General features: G+C 35.5%; 1 protein-coding gene across 3 annotated transcripts in view; it reads right to left on the bottom strand.

The window, feature by feature from the left end:
- The window catches only part of PIBF1 (progesterone immunomodulatory binding factor 1), a 228,488-nt gene that overhangs the window by 146,282 nt on the left and 59,770 nt on the right, over positions 1-22,436 (bottom strand). For all 3 annotated transcript variants that reach the window (XM_032277352.1, XM_032277355.1, XM_032277353.1), the window contains exon 10: positions 19,663-19,761. In XM_032277352.1, coding sequence (XP_032133243.1) covers positions 19,663-19,761 — 99 coding nt within the window. The remainder of the gene's footprint in view (positions 1-19,662; positions 19,762-22,436) is intronic.

The raw sequence follows: 22,436 nt of genomic DNA, 5'->3' as shown, positions 1-22,436 counted from the left end.
AGCAAATGACTTTCTTACAAGTAAAATGCTTAATATTTAGTTAGGGTACAGAAAATAATGGGGAAGTAATCGTTTCTTCTATAAAATTTTTTTTTTTTTTTGGGGTAGAGCTGGCGTCTCACTGTTGCCTAGCCAGATATCGAACTCCTAGCCTCTAGTGATCCTCCCACTGTGGCCTCCCAAAGTGCTGGAATTACAGGAACAAGCCACTGCACCTGGCCATGGAAAAGGTTGTTTCTATAATGAAGAAGTGATATTGGTTATACTGGATACCAAGATGAAGTATCTATTGACTTACTTCTGGATCAAATGTACAGTTTAAACAATGGCAAAACATGACACATAAGAATAGACATGTTCTGTTGCATCAACATACAGAACATTCCATTCTTATAAATGACAGGCTATTTATCATACCTTGACTTTCCTGTAAACTACTTCTATAAACTATTTCAAAGCTAACATTTCATTGTCATTTATGGGTATGAGAGTTCCTTTATAGGTATGTAAGTTCTTTAACAGGTTTGCATACTGACAGCCTATCTGACTAGAATGAACAAAGTGCATTCTTGCCTGAAGGCAACGAGAATCTTTTTATTTATTTTTTTTAAAGAGAGACAGGGTTTTGCTCTGTTGCTCAGGCAGGGGCATAGTGGCACCATCTTAGCTCAGTGTAGCCTCAAACTCTGACGCTCAAGGGATCCTTCCACCTCAGCCTCCTGAGTAGCTGGGATTACAGGCACGTGCCACTGTGTGTGATTAATTTTTTAATTTTTGTATAGAGATGGGGTCTCACTTTGTTGCCCAGGCTGAACCTGAACTCCTGGCCTCCAGTAATCCTCCTGCCTCAGCCTCCTAAAGTGTTGGGATTACAGGAGTGACCCACCATGCACAGCCCAGAGACGTATTATTTTGGGCATCTGCCATCTTCATGATTTTAGACAAAAACAATTTTAGAAATCATAGGCATTATTACATGCAGAGAATTTATGAATAATCTCATGAAGAAAAATTCATATTTGGGGTCCAAGTGAATTAAGAGAAAACATTTGAATTCTATTAATAGATATGCGACTGTCATTTAAGCTTTGCTATTTGAAGATGCATGAACTCATTTTCTATTTTTTACAAATAATATAGACACACTTTCCATTTGTGAAATGAAAACACACTGCCTTGGAGTTTTAAAAAACATATCAATTTTAAAACACAGGGATATGTTTATTTTTTCATAATTTACAAAAAGATCCAAGAAAAATAACAATGGTAGGAGTTGCTAACAATCAGAATATATAGTAAGTTGAGGAAAGGGGACTCTTTCTTTAGGGAGCTCATTGTAGTAGTGAAGTTTACTCATCTGCATGAAATATTTGTTACCAGATCTAGTCAGAGACTCCTCTACCTTTATGGTACTAAAAAGAGAACACTGACACATTTTACTTTAAAAATCAACTAATTAGATGATGATAATAATAATAGCTAACATTTGTTGAATACTTAGAATTAACTAATGAATTTCATTTAATTCCATTAATAACTACATTAGTCCATTTTCATGCTGCTGATAAAGGCATACCCGAGACTGGGCAATTTACAAAAAAAGAGGTTTAATGGACTCACAATTCTACATGGCTGGGGAGGCCTCCTTGGGAAGGCATGGAGGAGCAAGTCACATCTCTTGTGGATGGTGGCAGGCAAAGAGAAAGAGCTTGTGCGGGGAAATTCCCATTTTTAAAACCATCAGATCTTGCTAGACTTATTCACTATCACAAGAACAGCATGGGAAAGACTTGCCTCAATGATTCAGTTATTTCCCACTCAGCCCCTCCCACAACACATGGGAATTATGGGAGCTACAAGATGAGATTTGGGTGAGGACACAGACCCAAACTATATTGATAACTGCATGAAGCACAGACTTATATAACATGTTCATTCTTTCTCCTTTCATTTACAGTAATACACTTTTAATGGCTAAAATGAATTCAGAGTATCCTCACATCTAGTAATAATTTCTACAGAAGCAGAAACTAAATGATCATACATCTGGTATACATAATACAAATATACACATCATGCATAAACATTTATTAAAACCAGGAACAACATGAATGAAAAAAATAAGGAACAAAAATAAAATATGAAATAGTCATTATGAGAGCATCCAAAATTTAAAGGATCTCAAATACAGTAGGGCAAAACTTAATTGCTAGCAAGTAAATGACCTAAATGAAGCTAATATAGCTTGTCTAAATGTTATATTTTTACACTGTGTTCTGTTAAAAATGTATAGCTACTCTGTTTCTTTAACCCTAATGTCACTGTCATGATGTTCTTAAAGAATGTTATTAAAAGTCACACAGGATGCCTTTTAAGTCATAATAAATATATGTCACAAATCATATGGGAGAGTCTAGAATCTCTAAGGTATGATTTTGTTCAACAGCTAACAGTTTGCCAAATGGCACATTAGTAGCTTGAAAAGAAAGTCCATAGAAATATCATAGAATTTCTGTAACTACTAAAATTAGCTGATACCTTATAAAATTCTATTTGAATAATTTCAAAATAAAATGTTATCCTTACTGAAGAATCCACATAAATATAATTCATATGAATTAAAAGGTGTATGTGGTAGGTTGAATGGTGCCCCCAATCCCACCAAAAAAGAGAATTCCATGTCCTAACTCTCAGAAGCTGTGAATATTACCTTATTTGGAAAAAGGGTCTTTGCAGATATGATTAAGTTAAGCATCTTGAGAAGAGAGACCTGGCCTGAATTATCTGACTGGGCCATAAATGTAATCAGATGTATCCATATAAGACGCACACAGAGGAGAAAGTCATACGAAGACACAGGCAGACACTAGAGTGGTTACAAGCTAAGGAAGCCAAGGAATGCCTGGAAGTCCCCAGAAGCTGGAAGAAGCAAGGAAACAATCATCCCTAAAGCCTTAGGAGACAGTAAAGTCAAGTCAACACCTTTGTTTCCGAGTTCTGGCCTCTAGAATGGATAATAAATTTCTGTTGTTTTGCCACCAAGTTTGGCAATTTATCATTGCAATCCTATGAAATTAATACAGTACAGTTTTAAATTTGTGGTTTTTGATATGTATATTTGAGAACAAAAATGTACCTATTGATGTTCAACTTCATACATATTACGGTTCATATACTGTTTACTAAGTATAACAATGGCGTGGCAGAAAGAACAACTGGAATGGGAACGAAGAGAACAGATGTCTAATTATGGCTCTGTTCCTAATAATAGTATAACTGACAAGTTGTATTATCTCTTCAGCCTTGTTTCCTCATTTGCAAAATGAATGCAATGTTTACAGTGATCTTTAAGCATTTTGGAACTAAGTTTTTATGAACTTTTAAAGTGTCAAAAATAATAAGGCATAGTATAAAAATTATAGTAACAAAAATCAAGAACATTTAAAATGTAACAGTTTGGTCACTTAAATCAGCCAGAAGATTCATAGAATTGCATAAATTTATACAAGGTAATTATTAAATACTTATTCAGAGTTGGCAATATGTAAAATTCTCTATACAATCATTAGTTTTTACAAACACTCACGAAGTTTTAGTTATATGCCCAGAACTGCGCTGGGCTCCTTGTTTTCTAATGGAAATAAAGCCTGAATGCCTTACAGAAGACACACTACTGCCTATGACACAGGCATTAAAATAGTTAATATGTATAGAACAGTTAAACAGTATTAGGCATAATAAAATTTTAATGAATATTAACTTTATTGTCTAGGATACATCATATATTCTCTTCTCTAAAGTATCTTCTATCCATAAAAGGACCTCACAACTACAACTTTTTAAGATAATGTGAAGAGGTTTTATGTAGTAACAAAATTTAAAAATGGTAACCATTTTTTTGCTCCTCCAAAACATATACTTCCAATCAATCCTGTTTCCTATTACTGAAAGAACTTTTCATGATGACTGCAAGACTGAAGGATAATTTAGAAGCAGTCTCTAAAACTAGAAGTAATGTTCATCTAAATATGCCTGCCAAGTTTAAAAATGTATTAGAAGTTAAACTGAAACATGTTGAAAATGACTCATTGTGGACCAGAATATACACTGTAGGAAATAAGAGCTCATTTACAAGTGGGAGAAATATACTAACATTTCATCTGTGGTAATTCTCTGGACTTTCCTTCCAGTAAACATCATATTTTAAAATAATCGTGGAAAATAATCTTACCCTTAACTTTAGTTTTTATGAGTTGATTTAGTTAGCTGGCATTCCAATTTTTCATACATCTTTTTTTGGATGTGGGTATATTTACCAAATGTAAATCTATGAAAATTTTCCCCCAAAAGCAACAGAGCAGCAGCCTATAAAGAAAGCTGTATGAACACACACACATACATACACATGAGCACACACACAACTCACTCTTTTACTTTTTCTGGTTTTCAGTTCACAAGCATAATAACCAACTAGGATTCTAGATTTCTAAGAAACATCCTAAAAAATGTGCACACATACAATCTGTTTCCTTCATCCACATCATTTCCTTTTGATGCTATTGATGGGTAATCAGAAGAACACGTACTTGTGTTCTTTTTCTAGTACCACTTACATATTTGTATTGATTCAGTCTACTCTTTCGAGTAACCCCAAATTACACATTTGGGAGGCAGCTGGCTAAACTTAGAAAAGACCATGCAATACCTCATCCCCTTACTCTCTCAAACAAGGTCTATAAGATGAATGAACCTGATTTTTAAACTAATTTATGAGTCACACACTTAAATATATATCCATAATTGTAACTTTAATGTGGCCTTAAGCTGGATTTAGTTAATAAGTGCTTATGAATTAACAACATGATTCCAACTTGTTTATATTTTCTGAGTTTAGTTTCTTTGCTTCATTAATTGTGTTTTAAAGCAGGAACTACAGTAATCAATTAACTGAATTATCTGTTCAGCATGCCCTTTATTTAGAACTTTATCTGGACAGTATACATACCCCTAAACCATGTTTTTAAAATGTGATCATTGCCTCTGGCAACAGTTGAGCTGCCTGGGCTGGGCATGAAACCCAGAATGGAACAATAAGCACTTTCTGTCCCGGAATTTTGACACATAAAGGTTCTTAAGCATATCTTTATTGTATACACAGGGATCCTCAAGGTTCTGAATTATTATTTTAAGACAATCTTTAATAAATTATTTTAGAATAGTTTTAATCTATTATTTTGCCTTTTTTCATCTTTAAAAATCCGGAGTCACTTATTAATGTGGAAAAAAGTTTTATTTTTGACACAAACTGTATTTATTTTCCTATATACATGGTGAATTTGTCACATTTACAACTGCTGTTAGAAAATATGTGTTCAGTCTTCTTCTATCTTAATTTACGGTCTCTTGTTTTTTACTTCTTTGCTGTTTGCTTTGCTATCTGTCCTTTGTTATATAGCCTGTGATTGCTTTTTATTGCCCTCCTCTGGTAGTATGCAAAATATATAGTCTGTTCCATTTATAGTTTTAAGTGATATGCTAAAACACAGACTTCTTCATAAAACTATTGATTCTTTCATGAAATGTGAGAACAGTATATATATTGCATATATAGTTTCTCTTACCATCAATTTTGGTTGGAAGTTTCTGCTATTTTACCTCTACTTCTATTACTATTTTTATGTTATAATTTCTTGTTAACAATTATGATTACAATGTTTTATAACCAAAATGACAATGGTCATTAAGATTACATTTTACACTAAATGTTCACTGCTATTTCTTTACCTTGACAACTCAATCCATTAGTTCTTTGATTCTTTCCTTCTTTGGTGAAGTTACAATGTCCAGTAGGTTTTTCAGGAAGGCCATATGGGTAATATGTTTCATGGGACCCTACATGACTGATTCCTTCTCATCTTTCAGACTGCAAACTTCCCTGAATCATATTCTATTTCATGTATTTCAAATAACTGCTACTCTCTAAAAATTATTTAGTTATTTGTGTATTTTCTGGTTTACATCACAGAAACACAATTCTGTTAAGACAGAGAGTCTTTCATCTTAAACCCTAATCCTAGTGCCTGAAACTGGTGCTTGGCGGTTAATATATTATTGCTAAATGAATAAATAAAATATTATTATGGAATAAAACCTTGAGCTCAATCAGATTAATCAATTTACTTATTTGAGGGGGGCATCTCACTATATTTTCAAGGCTGGTCCTCAACTCCTGGACTTCAGCGATCTCCTCAGCCTCCCAAGTAGTTGGGTCTTTAGGTAAGTCACTGCATGAAGCTTAGACTTATTTTTTTCCTTAGTAAATGACTTATTTAAGCCGGGCGCGGTGGCTCACGCCTGTAATCCCAGCACTTTGGGAGGCCGAGGCGGGTGGATCACGAGGTCAAGAGATCGAGACCATCCTGGTCAACATGGTGAAACCCCGTCTCTACTAAAACTACAAAAAATTAGCTGGGCATGGTGGCGTGTGCCTGTAATCCCAGCTACTCAGGAGGCTGAGGCAGGAGAATTGCCTGAACCCAGGAGGCGGAGGTTGCGGTGAGCCGAGATCGTGCCATTGCACTCCAGCCTGGGTAACATGAGTGAAACTCCGTCTCAAAAAAAAAAAAAAAAAAAAAAATATGACTTATTTAGCTGAGATGCTTCTAATATTATTCCTTTAACATTCGTGTTCTGTAACTTCACTTAGATTTATGATGTTGCTATTTCCCAACCACTTCGTACTCCCCAGAATGTGATTTCTTCTAAACTGCGGATTCCTTACTTCAGAAAACGGTTTCTTCTATTATATCCCTAAATGTTTTTTCTTGTTCCATTTTGTTGTTTTCTTCCCTTGGCACACTGAAGGTGAATATATACTGTCTGTCCTCCACATCACTCTCTAATTGTTTTTATAAATTTATTCTTTTTTCTACTTTATAAACCTCCAGCCTCAAATTACCAAAATGGTTTTCTGAAATTCTCCTGACCCTAAACACTATTTCTCTTTCATTTCTTTTTATTTATTTACTATCATTTTCACAGATAGTTTCTCTCATCAGTTTTTGCCATCTTATTCTATTGCCATATTTTTGGCTTCAAAGATTGCTGTGCTTGCTTAAATTTGCTTAGTTGTGAATAGGTTATAATCTAAAATCATTTTACAATTCTAGAATAAATCTTTCAAAATGTTTTCTTTAACTTTTGTAGCTTTTATATTACCCCTGCTATCCCCCTTCATTAAAAAAAAAAAAAAAAAGCTTATTTGTGTCCCATATTGGTCTTTTCTGACTCCCCCACAATAATTTATTTTATCATTGAATTTGCAATCTACTCCACTGTACTATGCCAAATTGCAGAGTTCTCCTGCCACATATTCATTTTGGAACTTGTTACACTGAATCTGACAAATATTCCTTGAAATTTATGATATCAAATTGGGATCTTCCTTATTTCCAGAGGGAATCAAAATTTCTTCTCTATTTTATTTTTGTCCATATAATATGGGCATGAGTTTCATCTTCACTTTAAGAAGTCCTCCATCAACTGAACAAAACATTTCAGTGTTAAATTTCTCTTTAAATCGTAGGTCAGAGTTTCCTAGTGTATAATTTTATATAAAAGTCAGCTAAGTTACTGTTATTCTTCTACTATACCTGAGGAATTGGAAGAGAGATCTCAAAATGGGGTACTGACAGGTACATGATATTCACTTTATTGAATTTATAACTAAATGGAGGTTTGTTTAAAGTGTGACAATTGAAAAGAACTACCTTTACTATGTGCTTGGTTCACTGCGCAGTCTAGTTTTAACCTATGTAATTTAACCACTGACTGATTGAAAATTAAGTTAAAAAACTTGAAAACATTTAATGAGTACAGCCCCTTTAAGTTGATTTACTAGTCAACATTCTTTGGAAATTGATATTTAATCTGCTTTAATAATAATGTTATTTCCTATTTTCCATGTATCTACAAATATTTTTAAGCTTGATAAAACATTTTGCTTAAATTGATATCTCTTCCGTAAGTGGCATTCTCTTCCGGAGCTTCTAGTAAATAGCTCAAAATAAAAAAAAAGGTAAAAAGTAGTTTGTCAAGACAACAGTTAGCTAATGGTGGCTTTTGGTTTTTACCATTTCCTTTTCTCAATGTTATTTGTTTAAAACTCTGTTGTAGAATGTTCATGGTGGGATCTATTCAAGCTTACTGGTATATAATTTCTGTAATTCTTCCTCTTCAACATTTCAGGGAATAAAGACATTTGCCAGAGTTCTGGCACTTGTTCTACTAACAACATTTGAAAAGGAAAACCAACATTTTTCCTGTAATCACTTCCTAAAGTTCTTTCAAACCTCAGGGTACTAGAGCATTTGCTTTAGAGAAGTTTACTTTGTCTTAGAGACTGCTGGTGAGGGACCAAGGAAGGACACAGTGATAGACAATAATAACTATTATATTAATAGTATACATAGTAATAGTTATCTCTATTAATAGTGCAGATAGTAATAACTATATCTATATTAATATGTTAACAGCACAGATAGCAATAACTATATTAATAGTATAAATAACTATATTAATAGTACAGATAGTAGTACTCTAATTATACTATTACTTACCGTTTACAAAGTGTTTCTTTACAAAGTTATTTACAGTTTACTAAGTACTATACTTTTGTATAGTACTTCCCAAAGGCATATATGAGGAAAGAATACACCAGGATTACCTGGAGAGCTTTGTAAGTATAAATTCCTGGGTCTCCTCTACAGAGATCCTTATTTACTAGGAGTGGAAGAAGACAAACGAATATGTCTTCTGAAACAAACAAAAAACATCTCTAGCTGATTAAAATTGATCTGGATTTGTGAACCACAGGTGTAGTGAAATGAAGAGTCTAACAACCTGGGTACTCTTCTCAGCATTCAGACTGCCTTTAGAGGGGAAAACTCTAAGTCAAGATTTGAGATTAAGTATCCTAGTGAGTTAAAATGGATACATGTTTACTGAGACTTACATCAAAAGACACTGAGTAAACGCCTTTCTAAAGAAATAAAGTTGGGTAAGACAGAGTTTCCAACCTCAAAGAACCAATAAACACAAAATTATATTACAATGCTAGAAATGTAATGAAGAGCCTTAAATACTTTTGAAGGGAAGTTAAGATTTCACAGAAAACATTAAGTTCAGTCTTAATAAAAAAAAATGGGCATCTACCTAACAGATAAATGGTAAGATATGTGAGCAAGGGAAGAAAAAAGGTAATTCCTAGCCAAACAACAGCAACCTCGACAACAAAATCATGTGACTTAGTGAAGAGAAGGCACCATACACACAGAGAACTGTGGAAGATCAATTTGTGTGGAGTATATAAGGAGAATCAAAAAGAAAGATCTGAGTCCGGAAAGACAGGCAGAATGTATTGTGAATGACCCTAAATGCTAAGCTGTGCAGCCTGGATGTCATACTGTTGAATAACATGATCCGAGTTCTCAGTTAACCTTGAAGAATGAGTGATGAAAGTAGAGGGGACTAAACGAAAACCAGGGAGATAGTTCAAAGACTACTGTAACATTTCAGGCAAGAGAAAATAAAGGCTTGACTAAAGCAGTGGCACCTGAGGTTAAGAGGAGAAAAATGATGCGATGTACTTGGAAATCAGAGACAAATGACTTAGCTTAAGTGTCAGGGAGGCCTTTCATGGCTACCCTATCACAGTATACCCTGCTTCAGCCATTATTCTTCTGTACACAGCCTAGTTCAGAGCAATCTCAAAATATATAATGATAATTTAAGAATTCTACATTTAACTGTTCATTTTCTGTTTCCCTTAATTGTTTCTCAGCAGGAGCCATCTCTAGTTTATTTACTAATTTATACCTTAGGATACATTATCTTAGAGGCTTATCTTAGTGTCTTACACATGGTAGATGTAGATATTTATTGGCTGAATAAAAAGGAGAAGGGTGAGAAAAAAAGTAGTTATGAATCAGCAACTTTCTTATTCAAATTCCTGTGCAAATTATGATGTTAGAATGTAAAACTATGAAAGAAAGAAGAGATGTGGGTAAAAGGATTAACTCAGTGGGGGAGACAGAGCAACCAATTAAGAGGTTATTGTATATAATTACAACATGACACCAGTCAAGAAGCAATAAGAAGCTGATTCGGGATGATGGCCACAGGATTGAAGAGGATTTCAGAGATACTACAGGGGTAAAATGCGTGAAATTTGATGAGTGATTAAACACAGGAGAAGGGGGGAAAGCATTATTATTCTGAAGGTTCAAACAGAAATGGCTTTAAAATGGTAGTAGTATAACTTAGAGATGTGAATATAGATGTGAACCAAATTTTTGTTTGCCTTAACAGAAACTGAAGAAGAGGGGTGAATGTGGAAAGATATTGAGTTTGCTTCAGAAATGCTGAGTTTAAACTTCAGAAAAACATCCAGGTAAAAATGTCAGTCATGCAGCTTGAAATCCAAGTTCACAAGACACAAGAAAAGGCATGGTTTGTGTTTTAAGACATTGTTGGTAATTTCCTTCAGTTAACAGTTGAAGATGAGCAAAAGATGAAATCCTGGAAGGAGAATATACATAAAATTAAAGGAAAAAGGACCTAATGTCATAAGAACAAAGTAAAAAAGAAAAAGTAAAAAACTGTTAAAAGTCTAAGGCAACTGAAGAGGCCTGATAATTAAAGGAATGCATGATTCTGGGCAGGGTCCCGGGGGGGGGGGTGGGGGGGAACTGTTATAAAAAGACATATTTGGGGCTGGGCATGGTGGCTCACGCCTATAATCCTAGTCATTTGGGAGGCCAAGGCAGGCAGATCACTTGAGATCAGGAGTTTGAAACCAGCCTGGCCAATATGGTAAAACCATCTCTACTAAAAAAAAATACAAAAAAAATTAGCTGGGCATGGTGGCAGGGCCTGTAATCCCAGCTACTCAGGTGGCTAAGGCAGGAGAATCACTTGAACCTGGAAGGTGGAGGCTACAGTGAGCCAAGATCATACCACTACACTCTAGCCTGGGTGACAGTGACACTCTGTCTCAAAAAAAGAAAAAAAAAAAGGCATGTTTGGAACAACTGACAAAAATAGACAAAAGTAATGCTATCAATGTTATCTTGAATGTTAAAGGTATAGTACACTTAATAACAGAACTCTTTTTTTTAAGACAGTGTTTTGCTCTTGTTGCCCAGGCTGGAGTGCAATGGCGTGATCCTGGCTCACCACAACTTCTGCCTCCCAGGTTCCAGTGATGCTCCTGACTCAGCCTCCCGAGTAGCTGGGGGATTACAGGCATGCAGCACCACAACTGGCTAATTTTTTTTGTATTTTTAGTAGAGACAGGATTTCTTCATGTTGGTCAGGCTGGTCTCAAACACCACATTCTTATTCTTAAGAAATACATTTTGAAGGCTTAAAGGTTCATATTTGACCTATTCTTAAACTATTCAGAAAAAAACTCTGAGTGTGTGTGTGTGTGTGTCTAGGGAGGGAGGGAGGAAGAGGAGAAAAAGGAAGAGGGAAGGATAGAAAAAGAAAAATGATCAATGTAGCAAAATGTTAAAAAGGGGTGAATAGGGATAAAAGATATGGAAGGGTTCTTTGTACCATTCTTAGAACTTCTATGCACATATAAAATTATTTTAAAAAGGAAGTTAAAAAAATACAGACCAAGGCAGAATTGTGAGAAACAGCCTTGATTTTACAAGGTATAAAGCAAATTCATCCCAAGAGTGACAGCCATTCAGTTATTCAGAATTGAGAAGAAGTTTGCATCAGTAGAAAACAGCATTTTCCCATACCAGTCATTCTATTTATACAACAAAATGTGCCGATAATTGTAGTCTATTTCTGTATAAAGATGTTCTATACCACGGAATTTCAGGTTAACAACACTGGCATCCATCATTAATTCTCCCAATAGAGAGTAAGTATTTTCTGACACAAATCCTCCCCAGTCCTTCTTTTTAAAGAAGACTGACAGAAAGCAAGCAGTATTAAATTGTTCTGTGTGGGTATTTTGACTTGCTGCTCAAAAATATTCAAGCTGTATACTTTAGAGCCAGTGCCCACTTACTGGTTGCCCATGAACAGTTAAAGGTTTCCCAGGGCCATTATTACTGGTAGGACGGGCATTTAAGATTAGACTAATACCTAAAAAAGAAAAAGGAAGATAGATGAGAGTTGACATAAAAATAAAATCTATACACTGTGATCTTACTATGGGAGTTTCTTAACACTTTCTTCTAGAGTCTTCTGTTCAGACGGAAAGGAACAGATATTTTTACTCAGAACTATATTTCTTAATGCTTTCATGTCTACTATATTACTATTTTTCAAGCCTGTACTGGGAAAGGAAAAGAACCACTCATGATAAGTTAGGAAGCAATGAGTCCAGCTTGAGATATTAATATAAACTTGTCCAAATGAATATATGTCAAATGGAACAGTGGCTTTAAAAGCCATGAAAAAATTCTGGGGGAGGGGAGAATGAGAGGAATTTCTGCATTCAAAAAATGATGATGTAAGTTATTTTGTATAACTATGAGAATTAGAGGTAATATGAGTAAAATTATTAGAGCTTTTTATTAAGTAATAAAAGCTTGAATGATACTATAGCTTTCATTTCAAATCTCAGTATCTTTCATTCCATTAAATTTATCTTGCAGATGACAAACATTTCCTTATCTGTTGAAGAAGGCAGTAGCAGGGCCAGGTGCTGTGGCTCACGCCTGTAATCCCAGTACTTTGGGAGGCTGAGGTGGACAGATCACTCGAGGCCAGGAGTTCTAGACAAGCCTGGCCAACATGGCAAAATCCCATACCTACTAAAAATACAAAAATTAGCCGGGCGTGGTGACAAACACCTGTAGTCCCAGCTACTCGGTAGGCTGAAGCATGAGAACTGCTTGAACCCTGGGAGGTGGAGGCTGCAGTGAGCTGAGATCACACCACTGCACTTCAGTCTGGTAGCAGATTAAAATATAGAAGATAAAAGTATATAGAAATATGAAAAAAAAAAAAAAGCACTGAATGGAAATTTAGGACTGCTAGTTTCTTTATCAAGCTTTAAACTAGCCCAGTATGACATAAAAGTCAGTTACTCTGCTCACCTGATTTTCCATGCCTTCTTACTTTGGCCTTCTACTAATATAAAATGAGGACAAAAATCCTACCATTACCAGAGAAGTTGGGATTGAAAACAAAATTTCAAACAGTATTCATTTTAAAATACTTAGACTGAAAATTATTTTAAAATACAGAATACACACACACACACACACACACACACACACACTCTCATATATAATAATGATTACATTTTTTTTTTTTTTTTGTAGAGATGAGGTTTCACTATGTTGCAGGCTGGTCTGAAATGCCTGGGCTCAAGTAATCCTTTCACCTTGGCCTCCCAAAGTGCTTGGATTACAGGTGTGAGCCACTGCACCTGGCATAGAATATATATATTTTCAAATAAAATAAATCATAACTGAAAAAAGTTTACTATTAAAATTAATTTTGACTTGCAAGCTTACATTTTAGATCCAAAATATAGGATTCTAGACAGTAGCTAACAAATGTAACAGTGTATTCAATTTATTCTACTAGTTACACTGAATTTTAAAATTTCCTCTTTTTGGCAGCGAGAATCTCAGGAGTGCATGCAAGCAACAGTACATGATGTAATAACTGTTCATGTGCATGAAAACTGGGCATTTGTTAACTAATAAATTATTGAGCTTGAATTGGGACATACATGGGGTCTTTTATTTACTTGAGAAAAGTCCTGTCCTTTGTAGAAAAGTAAAGTCTTTGAGTAAAATGCCATTTTAATTCATTTGAAAAATGGCACACCATTTCCATACATTTTTCTTTATAATAACATAAGTTAATCATAAAAATGTGGCATTTGATAAACAAAAACTTATAACATAAATGAAAAAGATGAGACTAATTATACCTGACTAGAAAAATTACGTATAGGCATGTCAGAGGCTTTACTCAAGCGCGATTCACGGAAATCACATTCCACATAAAGATTAAAACACATTTGTTTATTCTGATTTTGTTACAAAGGAAGCCAGAATCACATATTTGAATATTAAAAATTTAACCTCTGAAAAATAGAATATTTTTCCTTAAAGTTTCACTATATACAAAATATATACAATATTCCTAAAATATATGAGTTTAAACACATAGGCAACATAGGCACTCTATATTCAAAATAACTTCAGTAGATTCTCTGTGTCCCTCCCACATACACAATGTCTTTAATAAAAAAAAAAAAAAAAGGAAAAAATGAACTACAGAAATCTTTTAAATTATACCCTCAAAATTAGCTTGGGTTCACCATTTCTTTTGCATGGTAACTTAATCAATGTATCAACTCTTTTTCACTGTTGTCACATCAGGATGAAAGGGGGCTTTAAACGCATCAAGTTATCTGCTTGATACTTCAATCTTCACAAGCACATTTCTACTGAATTTGGCTTATGCCTGAATACTTCTACTGATAGAGAATGTATTAGATGCTAAGGCATTCTGGAAAGCCCTACTATCTTTACTCTTTCTTGTAGTGGTTATGGGGTGGTCCCAATTCTACTACTTTAGGTCTTGGCAAGTAAGAAATTCAGCTCTTTCATATGTGAACACTTAAAATATTTGTAGGTAGTTATAGCCTAGCACTAATAGAGCACTTTTGAATCTTTTTGCAGTTATTGTCATATTTCTCTGAAGACCTTTTGGCTTAAAGCTTGGGTGCCCAGGTTCTACAGGTAAGGTAATTACAGATTAGAGTCTACGTATAACTTTTATTACTGTAGAATAACATCTCCATATTGGAACCTTCCTGGTCATTTTCACATTTCACATCTAAGCCTAAAAACCTATAAGCCATACGTTTTCTGGACTCAGTTGCATGATCTTACATTTATTACTATTAAAATTCATTCAGTCAGCTCATTAATTCTGCCCGAAAAAATCTATTAGATCCTTATTTCATTATTCAATTAATTTGTTATTCTTCTCTGTTTTGTATCAAATTTGTTAAATGTGGTTTTAATTTTTCCTGAATCACTGACAAAAATGTAGAAACACAGTACTGCAGGTTATTATAGATGAGCATCATATACCCACTTTTTGATTAATGTTTCTCTAACAACACTTGGGCCCTTCAAAAGTTACTAATCCATTTACCTGACCTTGAATTGTCCCCATAAGTTCCCTATCTTGTTTAAAAGAATGTCATGGAAAGTCTTTATCAAATCCCCAGTTCCCTACCTAACTCATTTCCATGCTTTAGTCCTGCAATATTAAAAAATGGAAATGTAGTCTTCTTTGATTTGTTCTTAGAGAATCCATCCTAACTTTTGGCGGTGATACTTGCTTCTTTAAACAGCAGTCTTAAAAACCACTGCAAGCATGGCTGCTTACTGAGCATAATCTATGATGCATACTTAAAATATATTATATCTAAGCCTCAAAGGAATCCTAAATGGTTAGAATCATCACGCCTGACAATGAAAAAAACAAAGGGTCATCAAAGTATTTACATACATTATAGTTTTAAAAAGTCAAGTAATTTGCTTAAAATTTATATAAGATTGCAGCAAATCATTACATCAAACTATAAATTATCAAAATATGATATGTAATGTAAATCTACTAATATGTTCCCTAATAGCTGCAAGAATCCACTACCTTCTTCCCCTTTATGAAAACAAGATGGTATTTGTTGACTCCCTTTACTCACTCCCATTGTTCACCAGGAGTATTAAAAACATAATTTTTGAAGTTTCTCAGTAACTAAGATTTGAAACTTGTATGTAAGTATTCTTAATAATCACTGTTTATAAATTTAATTAAAAACACATTGTAAGTTTCAGTATGAGGTACAAAAGAGGATTCATAAATATGTACCCATATTTATGAGGTACAAAATCTCTATCTGTCCACTAGCCACCCAACACCTGATTTCCTTCTCCAGAAGCAGTAAATGTTAATAGATTTTTCCTGGTCCTGATATAAAGAGCTACTTACTTCCTTTTGTATAACTACATTGTGGTATTCTGTAAGTGTATTCATGAATTACAATTCTTTTAACTATTGCCTAAATGTCAACTATGCTACAGTGAATAAGGTAGTATATATAGTATTTGGAACCTAGCAAGTATACCTGCAGGAGGACGTACTGGAAATAAAATTCCTTGATTGAGAGCAATGCGTGGCTGGGCATGCCTGTAATCCTAGCACTTTGGTAGGCTGAGGCGGGCAGATCACTTGAGGTCATGAGTTTGAGACTAGACTGGGCAACATGGCAAAACCCCATCTGCCTCAACCTCCCAAGTAGCTGGGATTACAGGTGGGCACCATCACACTTGGCTAATTTTTTGTATTTTACTAGAGACAAAGTTTCCCCATGTTTGCCAGGCTGGTTTTGAACTCCTGACCTCAGGGGATCCACCTGCCTCAGCCTCCCAAAGTGCTGGGATTACAGGTGTAAGACACCGCTCCTGGCTGAGAATAGGTACAGTTTTATTATGAAGTTAATGTTCATTTATTGGAGAACGGAAAATCAGTCACATGACTGTGACAGATGTTGCAAATATTTTTTCTGAGATTGCATTTGCATTTTTTTTTGACTCTCCTTATGGTAGTGATGCCATACCAACACTCTTCATTTGTAGGGAGTCAAGTTTAACAATTACTTCTATAACTCCTGAGTTGCAAAGACCTTTTGTAATTCAAGATTATAAAAACATTCTCCTATGGCTTCTAAGGTTTTTAATGGTTTTACATTTAAATCTCTGACCTATATGAAATTTATCTTTTTTGTAAGTATGACGTATGGATCTCAATTTTCTTTTTCTCCTAGCTGGCTAATTTAGTGGCCTGTCACAATTCATTGTCCTTATTTAGAAATGCACTTTCTTAATTTTTCCATATAAGCCACAGACCTTATTTGTCTGATTTTTAAAAAAAAGTCTTGTTGGTGTTCTATTTGGATTGAATTAAATTGATGGTACATCTAGAATTCTACTTTTAAAAATGTCATTTAACAACATTACAATCCTAAGCAGGGAGATTTTTCCCTTTGCTTATTGATATTACATCTTAAAAAAAACAGATAAATAACTTTAGCTATTTTAAGCATTTTGTTAAAGCCCAAGCTTATTTTGAGTTTTACATTCCCAGATATTATTCTCATTCATTCATTCATAAATCTCCGTTTCTGTAATGTCCTTTACAGTCCTGAGCATTAGCTCTATTTGCTGCTCAAGGGTTATTTTTAATGGTGTCTAGAAACACATTTTTTTCCCCGTCTTGATTTTAAAACTATCATAAATATTTAAGGTTGGCTGAAGATTAGGCTCTGAATAAGCAAGGATTTACTATGACTTCAAAGAACTATGAATAAACAAGCTTCCTCTTATCTGGCAGTTTGAAAATGAGGTCTTCCAGTTTATCTAATATTCTAGCGAAAAATTCATTGGAAAGATAAACTTGTGAAGAACAAAATTTAGTTAGTAAAGTTTCACAACAAAACTAAATTGGACAAATTATTCTAGGATAATAGTAATTATCATAGCAAGACACTGTTCTAAGTTTTACAATGTTTATTTACAAACATTAAATAATTGAATCCTCAATGATTTAATAGATACTTTTAGGTATTAGAGTATCCCATGGCCTTTGGATGAATATCAGCCACAAATGTATGGACAAGTAGGATAAGAAGGTTTAGGTGTGAGAGTGTAGGACATTGCAGAGCTTACAATAAATATAAATTAGTCAATTTTATGATCAGACTTACTGTTCCCTCCAACTTTACAAAACCATACAGTATCTAGCAAGTCATAAATATAAGTTCTGATTTACTGGTCAATAGCTTATGTTGTCTTTTAAACCTTACTAGTTTGCCCATATATCTTATTCTAGAGACATCCCTAAAAATATATATATCCCTAAAACTACATAATAAAAACTGACTTCAACACAAAATCAAATCAATCTTTAGGAGACATCATATGGTTCTGTAAGTGGAAAACCATTATTACATGTAACCATTATTACACGTAATAAAATATAAAACATAAAGGCTTTATAGGCACTCCAATAAAAGGAGGTAATTTATATATCATGATCTTTATTTTTTTTAGATATATTAAAAAAATTTTTTTTTGAGACAGAGTCTCACTCTGTCGTCCAGGCTGGAGTGCAGTGGCATGACCTCCTTGGCTAACTGCACTCTCCGCCTCCTGGGTCAAGTGATTCTCGTGCCTCAGCCTCCTGAGTAGCTGGAATCACAGGCATGCGCCACCACACACAGCTAATTATTTTATTTTTAGTAGAGGCGGGGTTTCACCATATTGTCCAACCTGTTCTCAAACTCCTAGCCTCAAGTTATTCACCTGCCTCAGCCTTCCAAGAGTGCTGGGATTACAGGCACGAGTCACCGTACCTGGACCGATACCATGATGTTTATTATAAGACATACTTCCACATTATAGGGATGACTTCTTCAACATAACGTTCATTAAAATTCCTCCATAGGCCAAGTTTATAAAATTGATGTGAATTCAGAAGTATCACAATTTGAGTCATTCCAAAAGATTTTTACAATAGGTTAATTATATGAAGACTTGCCTCAAATTTTAGTTTTATGTATTGCTTATACCTCATATTAATCTGATCTTCATTTAACAATTAAAAGACCCATTGAACTTAATTTCAAAAGTTATTAGTATGTGAAGGGTATGGACAAACTTTCTGTACTGTTTTAGCAACTATTCTAAAATTATTTCAAAATGCAAAGTTAAAAAATTAAGGTAGCCATGGTTTTTACTCTCTATATACTCAAACCGTTGAAAATTTAGAATGTTTAATGAGGTAATAATATTTACCATAATGCCCATCAGTTATTTTCCTTTTAACAAAGCTATTAAAAATAAATATTGTTTTCTATTGATAAATTAAAGATAAATCATTCTCTCTGATACCTTCCTTCCAACACACATATTTCAGAACATACAGATTTTGAAACAAACAAACAAACAAACAAACAAACAAACAAACCAACTAGGGACTATACAATGGTACAACTGCTTTGGTGTTACCTTTGGCAGATTTTTAAAAAGTAAAACATTTATCTACCTGATGATTACCAATGCCAAGAGCATTGGTAATCAATGCTCTTTCAAAAAATTATATGGCAGCTTTATTCATGATAGTAACAAACTGGAAACCACCAAAATGACCACTGACAGGTGAATAAAATATATTAATACTCAGCAATAATAAGGAATGAATTATCGATACAACAACAAAGTGGAATAAAGAACCTGGACACAGAGTATTTATAGTCTAAGAGAAGCAAAACTAATCTGTAGTGATAGAAACCAGCAAGTGGTGCCTCTTGAGTAGCAGTGGTTAAGAAGGACTGAAGGGCAATAAGGAAACTCTCTGGAGTGATTGAACTGTTCTATACCACATTTTCAACATACACAATAGTTGCATGTCATAAATATAAAGCATATAAATTACACCTCAATTGAAATGAAAATTATTCTCTCCTTACATTTTCTAAATGAAAACGTAACAGCAACAATAATGGAAGAGTTTTAACATTTCTATTTTCATGATGCTTACCTGTCTAAGAGCTGATCATGTTTTTCTAAAGCATCCTTTTCAGCCATCATTGTTCGTTCCTTTTCAGCCACAGCATTATCCCTTGCTTCTCGGAGATTTCTAAAATTTATAGCACGCATTTCAGTTATTTCAAATGCCTAAGTATCCATCTTTTAAAGATTCATCAATGTCCTTTCTCAAAGATGGAGTATCTGATAATCTTAAAGACCCATCTGAGAAGCTGAGGATCCAAAGCGCACATTATATAAACCTACCTGGCTTGGTTCAGCGTCTCTAAGAGCAGGATACACCAGTGTAGGTACAAATACGGTCTATATGTCACACTACCCTTACCCTTCTCCGCATGGGTCAAAGGGTAGGCTAACCTGTTTGTATATGCAGTAATTTATGTATTCTTTACCAGAATCCAATGAGATAGGTGTAATTACTCGTATATTATCCACTAGAAAACTGAGATTTTGGGAGCTTAATAAATGTTCCATAAAATATTTTAAGTGAAAGATATTTTGTGGAGACTCAAAATAAGAGGGCAGTTTGGGGTATGGGAAAGAGAATAGTTGAAATGAAGGACCTTGAAGTCTCAGTTATATAGGAAGGAAAGGGAACACAGGTTGACAGACAGGAGAAAGTAGAAGGGACAAAGAACTGGAGGTCCTGATAAGATATGACAAATTAAGTGAAAGTTTAATAGTTGTACAAGCAAGATGGGAAGACTAGAGACTGCTGTTGGAAAATGGTGATTTGGAGGTAGAATAGTACTTTCAGTGGCAGAATTTTGGTGGCTAAAAAGGGTGTGAAAATCAGTATGGCTAAATGAAGTAGAGCTGAGATGAAGGTCAATATTCATGCAGGGCTTAAGGAAGTATGAGGCTAGGGTATTGGAAAAGTAATCTACTTAACAGTGCTGAGGACAGTAGAAACTGAAATCAATGGAAAGAATACATTTAGAGTCAGTAAAGGGAGTGTTCAAAAGCTGGAAGATAACAACGACTAATTGGGAGATTATACAGCTAGGCATGAGCTTCCAAAGATCAAAATGTTCGCCTTTTAATCAAGATGAAACCTTGAATCAAGAAAAATACCAACATTAAGTTTTTTTCAGATAGTCACTTACTTAATTTTTTTTTTAATAAATCTCCCTCTCTAGCAGTTACAACATAAAGAAGGTAACATAAATAATTTTGCTCATTTAATGCCTGCAAAGCCCTTACGTTTATTTTCTAACTTACTTTACAGCTGAGTAAACTGAAGATTAGAGAGCTCAAGTTTAGCTAGCCTCAAGTCACACAGTCTAAGAGAGCCATAATTTGAATCCAGTTATTTCTTACCCCAAAGTCAGTGCTTTTTACATCATGCCACGCTATGTCTCATGAAAAACTGGATTGGAAATTATAATTTGTTTTTATTATTCATACAGAATGTGAGTAGGGAGTCATGAAAGCCTATAAAGTTTCAATAGATCTATCTATTGAATATTGGATAGAAATGCCTAGTAGTCATACTTGCTGTACCAGTACTCAATCTAGCCTTTCGCATGATGATGATGTCACAAGATCCTTGGGGTGTCACTTAGCTGGAAACCGTTGTGGCCGGTGGCACCTTTGCCCGAGTTATACTCAGGCTTACTGGGCTTGTTCCACCTACTCGGCCTCACAGGTTGTACTTGGCTCAAGCTACTGGCCGAGATCCCACACCTGCACAGGGCAAGCCAGATGCAGAGCAGCAAGGGATACGTGACCAAGTGCGGGATTCAACCATTGTGCACAGCCAGGCATGCTGGCTGTAGTGGGAAAGGCAGCTCCAGGGCCAGATCCAGGCTCCCTGTGAGACTGCCACTGGACCGGCATACTGTAAGCAGCTTCCACTGCTGGTACCAGGGAATGCGGTGGTGCCCCGAAGCTTAGAGACACCAGGAATTGCAGAGCCCGAGAGAGATGTCACAGCCCTTGTTTGGGCAGCTCCTAGGTCTAGGATCTCTGAAGGGGTGCAGCTCTTCTCTCCTTCCCACTTCTCTCCTTGTCGCAATGTGGTGAGTGAGAGACATGTTTCATCCCTGTTTGTGTTACGGCTCTTTCAGTCCCACCATTCAGTAGGTCCCAAATTCTTGTCCTGTGTCCAGGAAGAATGAGGTACATGGACAACTGGAGAGTAAGGCAAAGAGGTGCTTTATTGAGTGACAGTACAGCTCTCAGGAGATGCAGATTGGTTAGCTCTTATCTGCAGGCAGACGATCCCAATGTCTCCTCAGCTCTTGCCTAAGAGGAGACCCACAGTGGGTAGCTTCTCTAAGCAGGCAGATTGTCCAGATGTCTACTTGAGTGTCTGGGGAGGTGGGGTGGGTTTTGTGGGCTCCAGTGGGGAGAAAGTATAAGCTGATTGGTCCATAGGTGGCCATGGGTGGGTTGGGAGACAAAAGCACCATAAGTTCTCACTCCAGTCTGTGAAACTGGCAGCCCAGCTCCTGCGCTCTAGGCTATCCCTGGCTTCAGGTGGGGCTTCAACTGGGACCTGCCCCTTTCTGCTCAGGAGCCTGTCTGCCTCTGGCGCCATCAACCAGCTATACCCTGGTACCTAGGCTGTTGGTTCTAAAAGGTGCCTGCAGACCTGTACTAAGCTGTCCTCATTCCCCACATTGGCACGTCTCCCTCCCGTGCTTGTCAGTGTGCAAAGTCCAAAAAGGGCTGAGGTGGCAGGAAGCTGTGGTGGCGGCACTGCCCCAAGAGCAGGCACACCTGCAAGTGCCCAGACTTGGCCTCAACTTTACTTAGAAATCA

The sequence above is a fragment of the Sapajus apella genome, unplaced genomic scaffold, assembly GCF_009761245.1.
Source record: "Sapajus apella isolate SASKATOON/1434 unplaced genomic scaffold, GSC_monkey_1.0 scaffold9, whole genome shotgun sequence".
Lineage (NCBI taxonomy): Eukaryota > Metazoa > Chordata > Mammalia > Primates > Cebidae > Sapajus > Sapajus apella.
Note: the sequence above shows the minus strand (reverse complement) of the source record. Positions and strands in the feature narration are given on the sequence as shown.